This window comes from Chinchilla lanigera, unplaced genomic scaffold, assembly GCF_000276665.1.
Source record: "Chinchilla lanigera isolate Chin_1 unplaced genomic scaffold, ChiLan1.0 scaffold00092, whole genome shotgun sequence".
NCBI lineage: Eukaryota > Metazoa > Chordata > Mammalia > Rodentia > Chinchillidae > Chinchilla > Chinchilla lanigera.
Window position 1 is genome coordinate 1004848 of NW_004955493.1, and position 8389 is coordinate 1013236.

The following is an 8389-nucleotide window of genomic DNA, read 5'->3' on the forward strand; positions in this document are numbered from 1 at the left end:
TTGGTTTTTCTCCGGTACCGGGAACCGAACTCACGACCTTGCGCTTGCCAGGCAGGCGCTTTTGCCGCTGAGCTAAATCCCCAGCCCCAATTGATTTCTTTTTAAAGACAATATTAAAGCCTGTAATAGGTATTTATTTATTTAATTTATTTTTGTTTTTTTTTTCCGGTACCGGGAATCGAACTCACGACCTTGTGCTTGCCAGGCAAGCGCTGTGCCGCTGAGCTAAATCCCCAGCCCCTGTAATAGGTATTTAAAGCCCTGGACTAGCACCTTTCATTTCAGTTTTTCTTTTGTTTTTAAGAGCAGGAAAACTTACTGGGGAAAAGGAATGGTGAACAGGAATGGGGAACAGGAATAGCTCCTGAGAGACAGGAGGGCTCCCGCATGGGTTGCCCTCATTTTAGTTTTTCAAACTAGGCAAAAAGTAATATTTAAAAAAAAAACCATAAAACAATGCAAGTAAATCAAGACCTCAGCAAGAGGACAGGAACACATTTTTTACGATTAATTCCTTGAATGGCACAAGGAATTTAAACACATGAAATAAGGAGCTATATGATCTTCCCACCTTTTTACCTAAACTCAAACCTGGACTGGAGTTTGCTGGTGAGGGGAGGGAGGAGGCAGCCAGGAGGGGTAGACGGATCTTCAACCGTGCGAGCGGTTCTCTTGCGTAAGCTGCTGGTGGGAGTATGACTCTTCATTGTATTATTCTTTTACTCTTCTTTATACCGTAAGTACTGCATGATTCTTTTTTCTTTTTTTGTACTTGGGATTGAACTTGGGACCTTGCCCTTGCCAGGCAGGGATTGGGCCACTGAGCTGTATCCTGGGCTCACGTGATTCATTTTTAAAAGAAAAAAATGCCACAGTTTCATTTCGATTTACATACTGGCAAACACCAGACCATTTACCTCCAGTATACTTCATAAGGGTTCAGAGAGAAATGTCTTCCATTATAGCACACTTAAGTATTAGGAAAACCTGAAAAATTAGAAACCAACCCCCCACCTCACTGATCATTCTTATTTGCAAAACAGTCTGCATTAGAAATTAAATGCTGTTTCTAATCCCCACCTGTTATTACAGCAATACATGACTGCTACAACAGCGACAGGCCCCGGGTCAAAGCGCACCTCCCCCTGAGGAATTACCTCGATCTCCTGCAGCTGCTCCTCATTGGTGGTGTACATCTGCTGGAGAGAATCCTCCAATTCCGTGTTCCGATCCAGTAACGTCTTCCCAAGCTCAGCAGCAAGTTGGAGATCTAGCACAGCAAAGGAATCTTAGAATACTACAATGGAGCTCACGCAGGCACTTTATACGACCCAGTCCTTAAAATAAAAAGGAACCACGTCTCATCACATACTGTGTAAGTCAGATCCCAGTGGAAAACAGAATGATCCAGAAAAACCCCTGAGTTCTACTTAAAATCCCCTTTAACTGGGGGCCCTCTCGCAGATAAGGCACACTTGGACACACCCTTACTTATAAGAAGCGGGAAGATAGCACTCTACTTTTATGGAGACACAGTCATTAGTTCAGGAACGATCATTTAGTACTGTGACTTTTAAAATCTTAGTTATTTGCTAATCGAATGGAGTTATCAAATCCCGACCCTTGAGTCAGAGTGTAGATAAATCTTTCAATAATTTCTAAAGTTCCCACGAATCCAACTGTTGGGACTACACCGTTCAAAGCAAAGTTTTTTATCACATCTTGGACTCCTAAGGGGACCAAAAATTAAGTCAAGAAAAAAAAAAATGCACCAACAGTAAGAAAATTACCCCAGGTGTTTTTTTTTTTCATGTCATTACTCAAGATGAGCAAACCAGCTAAGCAAAGCAGCAATATGGTTTTTAAATTCATACTTACATTTTGTATACAACTATACTTTACTTTAAAACTAATTTTTCAACTCTTTTTAAGTATATATGCACATAGAACAGGTTTTGATTATACACAACCCCAGAAATGAAAATTTAGCAAAAATATAAGGTGACACTAGTTGTAACACAAGTAATTGAAATACTTATCTGCATAACAAATTTTATAGACCTTTGATATAGCAGGAAATGCACTGAACTCTGAGTAGGAAGGCCTGAGGTCCAGTTTGGATTACCATTTACCAGAACACTTCAATGTGATCACTTGAAAATTCCCTATACAGGGCCGGGGATATAGCTCAGCGGCACAAGCACCTGCCTGGCAAGCTCAAGGTCCTGAGTTTGATTCCCAGTACTGGAAAAATAAAATAAAATAAAATTCCCTATACAGCCAGGCATGGTGGTGCATGCCTGTTAATCTCAGCACTCGGGAGACTGAGGCAGGAGGACTGTTGAGAGCTCAAGGCCAGCCTGGGCTCCAAAGTGAGCTCAAGGCCTGCCTGAACTGCATAGAGAGACCCTGTCTCAAAAAGACAAAAAAGGGGGCCTGGGGGTTTAGCTCAGTGGCAGAGCGCCTGCCTGGCAAGCGCGAGGTCATGAGTTCAATTCCTGGTTCCGGGGCGGGGGAGGGGGGAACAGCCCCCAAAAAAGAAAAAAAAAAAAATTCCCTATACTTTTTTGTTTAGAGAGATGACTGCTTTGTTAATGTAAGAGTGTAAAAATCAAATGAAATGATATGCAAGACAGCACTTTACAAAGTAAGCTACAAGATATAAGCAAAGTATTACAGGAATTCACTGACTGACAAGTTTAGGCAGTATTCTAAGCTCTGGCTATAAAACAGTGCATGAAGTGGATGATGCCTTTGCTTTGCTGACATTCCCAGACCGAGCCGGGAGTCAGACAGCAGTTAAGCAACTAAACCTGTGCCGAAAAGGTGCTTAAGAGGTGCTGAGGAGAACAAGGAGCAAGACGGGATAAGAGAAGTACTGCCCGCAGGAGCCTGAAATCTACAAACGTGCCGACGGTGACGTTACAACCAAGATGCAGGCAGTGTATCGAATAAGTGGTCTACGGTGGGTCCATCCAGGGGAACCGCATTCCAGGCGGAGCCGAAGCAAGCGCAAAGATCCTGGACAGAAGCCCGGCGGGTGCTGCTAAGGAGTCCAGGGAGGCTGGCGGGGGAGAGGGCTTACTGCCGGGCATGGTGGCGCACGCCTGTAATCCCAGCACTCAGGAGGCTGAGGCAGGAGGATCGTTGCCAGTTCAAGGCCAGCCTGGGCTACAAAGTGAGCTCAAGGCCAGCCTGAACTGCATAGCGAGACCCTGTCTCAAAAAGAAAAAAAAAAAAAAAAGACCCATTTTAAAAAGGAAAGTATCCTGAAGGTCTCTGAAGATGCAGTTTAGCTCTAGTGGGAAGGATTAAAGCGTCCCAAGGAAGAGCCAGGAAGGAGCTCGGCATAACCTGCACTGGTCAGTAGCCCAGCTCTTCAGATGGGGCGCCCCGAACCTGAAGCACGAAGCTACTAAGGGACCTGACTACATCTACCTGGTGAGTCACAGGCAAGGGAAACTGCTCAGCCAGCAGGCTGTCTCTCCTCCTCACGATTCTGTGTCACCCACATCTGCAGCTTTAGGCCACTGAAGGAGACGGCCACACACTGCTTTAAGGCAGAGGCCACAAACTTTCCTTGCTGGGGTGCGTAATCTTTCCCACGGCATTCAGCTAGCTGGATATTTGTCGCCAGCTCTGCCAGTGACAAGCACACAGAACCCTGCGCAAGTTAATATTTTGTTTTCACCAAATGAAAACGGAAGGATGCACGGCCGCAATTAAGTCATTACTTTGTACTCACAGAGCGCGTCATGTGTATACACAGACCCGCGCGAAACCAGCACACGCTATTAAAGACAGGTGTAAAGGCACTAGGCAGGTACTACTTAATGAAGCCTCTCCTCCGGCCTGTCGCACCGTGGTAATTCCTCCCTGGAAAGGGTAAGCTAATGTCCTGAATCAAAGACCTGAGATCAGCATCAACCACTCTTCTTCAGTTATTAAACTGCTGATGCCACTTCCCACAGCCGGGAACACCCTTCCCATACAGCACACTCTAGTAAACAGCAAACAAAAAACCAGTTTAAGACTTGTCCTTATCTCAATCCGTCTTTCCAGTTCAACAAAGTCCCCACCTGGTTCAGTAACCTGAGGTCTCAGCCTCCTAAATATTTCATTGGACATTTAGGATTCTAGCAAGTCAGGTCTCAACTGCAGGAAAGCGCCTGTGAAGTCACACTACTTGTATAATAGGATATTACTTCATCGGCTGGAAGACAACAAACTTTTTTTGGTCTTAAAAAAAAGTTCATTTCCTGTACCATCTGGCTTCTAGCACCAAAGAGAGACAAAAGCTGGCAACAAGCCCAAGAAGGTTTTCTAAATAATTAGTACAGGGAATAGGAGACCATTGAATGTCCTTTATTTGTATTTTTAATTAAGGGACACACAAAAACGAAACAACAGTTTCAAAGCTTTGCACACCTGTTCATCCCTATTTTACAATAAGGATTATTTATTAAGCTGTCTTTTCTAAATCCTATTGAACTGGCCAGGCTCAGGCGGACACGAACAATGTCACAGATTTATTACAGGCTAGGGAACGGCAGTGTAGGACCCCCCTGTGCCTCAGATTCTTTCACTATTCCGTCTTTGCAGGAAATATTCTATTTTAATGGTGTAAATTGCTAGCTTTAAACAGATATTCACTCAGCCCTATCTATGCCTTGGACAAAAAATTGGCAATACCAGTTGAGCAACTTTTTTTTTGTTTTTTTTCCGGTACTGGGAATTGAACTCACGACCTTGTGCTTGCCAGGCAGGCGCTGTGCCGCTGAGCTAAATCCCCAGCCCCACTTCAGCAACTTTTAAAAAAACCTTTCTTCCAGAATTCTGAAATCTTTAAATCCCACTGCTGTATTTTTCCCATTTTACTTCACTGTTTTTTTCTGAAGACAGGGTCTTGCTATGTAGTTCAGGCTGGCCTTGAACTCACAGCTATCTTCCTGCCTCAGCCTGTCGGGATTACAGGCACGCACATCTGCCCAGTTTACCTCAGCTTCTTAAAGAAAGAAATGAGGACACTTCATTCCCATGTGAGCTGCAGTCTGCAGCAGTAACTCAATAACATTCAGGCTGAAAGTTTTTCTCGTTACAGCCGAATGCGTCATTTGGTGACGCTTCTGTTTAACTCTTGTTGCCAACATTACTATATTTGGTAACATCCTGACTATAAACATCAAGAAAAAGGACGGTATCCTGGTGTGTGTGCGTGCGTGCGTGTGTGTGTGTGTGTGTGTGTGTGGTGCTGGGGCTCGAACCTAGGGCCTTGGACACGCCAGGCAAGAGTTCTGCCACTGAGCCACATGTCCAGCCCTGGTGTCAGTTTTTAATGACCCTCCAAACCAATTCGGCAGATTAGGTGCACATGAGAAAGACACACTTATCCTGAAAAGAAATTTTAGGATTCAACTAACATTTCATTTGCTGATCCATATACTCAAAACCTGGGTATTATTCTAAGCCTGCGTGGCTCACCAAACGACAATTATAGTAGCAGCCAGCCTAAAAGAATCACCCAGTCTCTGAAGTCTTTCCACCTCGTTCTCGGGGGCACGTTTCAAAGCAAGCACCACCATTACCGGAACACAAGGCTCCTGCTGTCCCAGAAAAGACCTTACCCGCAGAGATCACTGTCAGTATTCCTACAGTGCCAGCTCAGCCCTCTGACAAAAGACAGTTTCTTCATCAAAGTGTTCTGAAAGCCGAAGGCTTTCTCTTGGCTGGGCTCTGCTTTACGCGTTTCTAACAAGGTACGAACACGACACCAGGGGCTACTGAGGTTAGAATTTTCCTCCAATTTTAATTCAAGTAAGAATGTCCCACACAGCAAGTTAAGTATCGCGTGAGAAACTCCAAATAATAAAACAGACTTTTCGGAGAGAGGGAAAGGGGCTGAGAGAGAGGGGTATGGAGAGAAAAAGGATCGGAAATGACCGAATATGACATACATGCACCGACACCCCAAACGGAATGTAAACACTGTGTATTCCAAACACACACACACAGTCCTAGTAGACTTGGGTTAATTGCAAGTTTTCTCGTTGTTGCTGTTGTTTGCTTGGCTACAGGGTCTTGCTCTCCAGCCCAGGCGGGCCGTGAGCTCTAAACCCTCCTGCCTCTGCCTCTTGAGGGCTAGGATTCCAGGCCAATGCCACCACGCTCAGCTTAGCAGTCGTAAGATTTTGAGAACCAGATCTTTAAGTTTTAAGCAGCTGTCTCCGAACAAGCCTCACTCAGCAACAGGACGGTAAAAACCCGATTCCTGCACACAACAAAACACCGCCAGCCCTGCTTAATCAACCTGAACAGTGGCACAGACCTGCTCCCGAACTTTGCTCAGCAATAAATATCGCCTGAAGGCCTGCAGTGTACCAAGCACGCACGGTCACACATCAGGAGGCTCCAGCTCAGGTCTCCTACAATGAACGGACTCCTAACGTAGGAATTACCTGCAGATAATCAGGAGTCCTATCCGCCTACCGTGCGGCTGGCGAGGCTCCACAGCCCAGCGCCTGGGTGAATGTGTGGATCCCTGGCGTGGAGTAGAACACACACTTCTGAGAAACGAACAAGTTTTAAAATCTGTTACAAGTGCGTTCTAGGCGTAGCTCAGAGGTAGAGTACTTGCCCAGTGTGTGCTGGGGCCGGGGCTCTATCATTAGCACCACTCAAAAATAAAAAGTTTAGTTATCATTTAGTGAAACTGGGGAAAAGATGCCCTTTTATCCACGCTGTAGCCTTCGTGCTTGCACGGGTCACCTGCACAGGTTTTGGCTGTGGGAATTTCACAGCTCTTCTTAGCCCACTCAGCCGGTTACGATATGAAGCATGCCAAAGTCCTGCGATAACGCATCAAGCAGCTTTTAACAGTACAGAACAAATTCCAAACGCAAACTGGCAGCGAGGAGGTTCAGAGGTCCTTTAGGATCTGTTCCCCACGCAGATCTGGTGACTCGATTTGGTCAGAGGTTAAGGAGAGCTACCCACGGCACCCCAACATGTTGCACTAGCTTCTCCGTAGCCTGAAATACTGCATCAGGTTGTTCCTGATAACTTCCCACAAGGGTAGAGCGCAGTGTAGATTAACGCACCTACCTAATACTGGACGAGAGTCATGATAACGTAACTGCGTGTGTTTCAATCCAGTTAAAAAAAATAACTGAAATGAGCTTCTGTTGTGATGGGCTATGTATCACGCTAGGTGTGGAAAGTTAAAAAAATAAAAAGCCTACCTCCTATACAGACTATATGGACTTAAAGAGTCCATATTCTTCTTAGATGTAAGGAAGAAAAATGTCTCGCTTTAGTTGTTGAAAAGGTTTCATTTACTATAGGAAAATGCTGCAATTACACTGTGACTGCCTCATTAACCATGAATAAAATTATCAAAATGAGCCAGTGGTCCTTATGGGGCAAATGGGAGCACAGGATCGCAAATGCTGTGCTGCAAGCACCTAACAGCTTCATAGCGAGCACTGTGATTTAAGTCACTGTACTGCTTTAGGAAATTATCTTTGCCCAAAATAAGAGCTGGGTTTTTGTTTTTTCTTTTTTAAGTATAAGTCATTCAGCCGGGAGTATGGTCCTCACCTGTAATTCCAGCACTGGGGAGGCTGAGGCAGGAGGATTACCACAAATTCAAGGACAGCCTGGGCTACATAGTGAGTTCAAGGTCAATCTGAACTGCACGGCAAGACCCCATCACCGACAAAGGAAAACAAGTGGGAGACATTCAGGTCTACATTCCGTTTTCCAAGTTCAACAGGGGCATGAACAAGCCCAACCACCATGTACTACTCAACTAAATGAGGTGTTAATTTTCACGGCACGTTTAGGGCTGAAATAACTAATTTACAGAAGATGCCTGACAATTTTCCTGAGAGTTATTCAGCACAGGTAGTGGTTAGGCATGTTTGCTCTGCAGTTTGAAGTGGAGCCCTAGCTTCCGGGACAGCACACGGTCTACTACCAGTGACTGGTGTTCAGAGTCTGCGATCAGCATCGCGTTTCGTTGGAAGGATTAAATGTGCAAGTATTGTAGAGGGGTCTATCAGTGTCTGGCACATAAAAAGCACCCCCAAAGGCAAGCTCCTGCTACAAATATGCGGGGGGTCCGCACCCCCAAAGGCAAGCTCCTGCTATTAATATGCGGGGGGACCGCACTCCCCAAATGCAAGCTCCTGCTATTAATATGCAGGGGGTCCGCACCCCCAAAGGCAAGCTCTTGCTATTAATATGCGGGGGTCCGCACCCCCCAAAGGCAAGCTCCTGCTATTAATAAGCGGGGGGGGCGGCACCCCCAAAGGCAAGCTCCTGCTATTAATATGCGGGGATCCGCACCCCCCAAAGGCAAGCTCCTGCTATTAATAAGCGGGGGTGGGCG

At 45.6% G+C, this 8389-nt stretch overlaps 2 protein-coding genes across 3 annotated transcripts in view; one reads left to right on the top strand and one right to left on the bottom strand.

Moving 5' to 3' along the window:
- The window catches only part of Cdr2 (cerebellar degeneration-related protein 2, 62kDa), a gene marked incomplete at its 5' end in the record, with an annotated part of 23559 nt that extends 22289 nt beyond the window's left edge, over window positions 1-1270 (bottom strand). Inside the window, 1 exon segment of the mRNA XM_013504851.1 lies at window positions 1158-1270. Coding sequence (XP_013360305.1) covers window positions 1158-1270 — 113 coding nt within the window.
- The window catches only part of LOC102016607 (transmembrane protein 180), a 51962-nt gene that overhangs the window by 590 nt on the left and 42983 nt on the right, over window positions 1-8389 (top strand). The gene's annotated exons all lie outside the window — the stretch shown is intronic.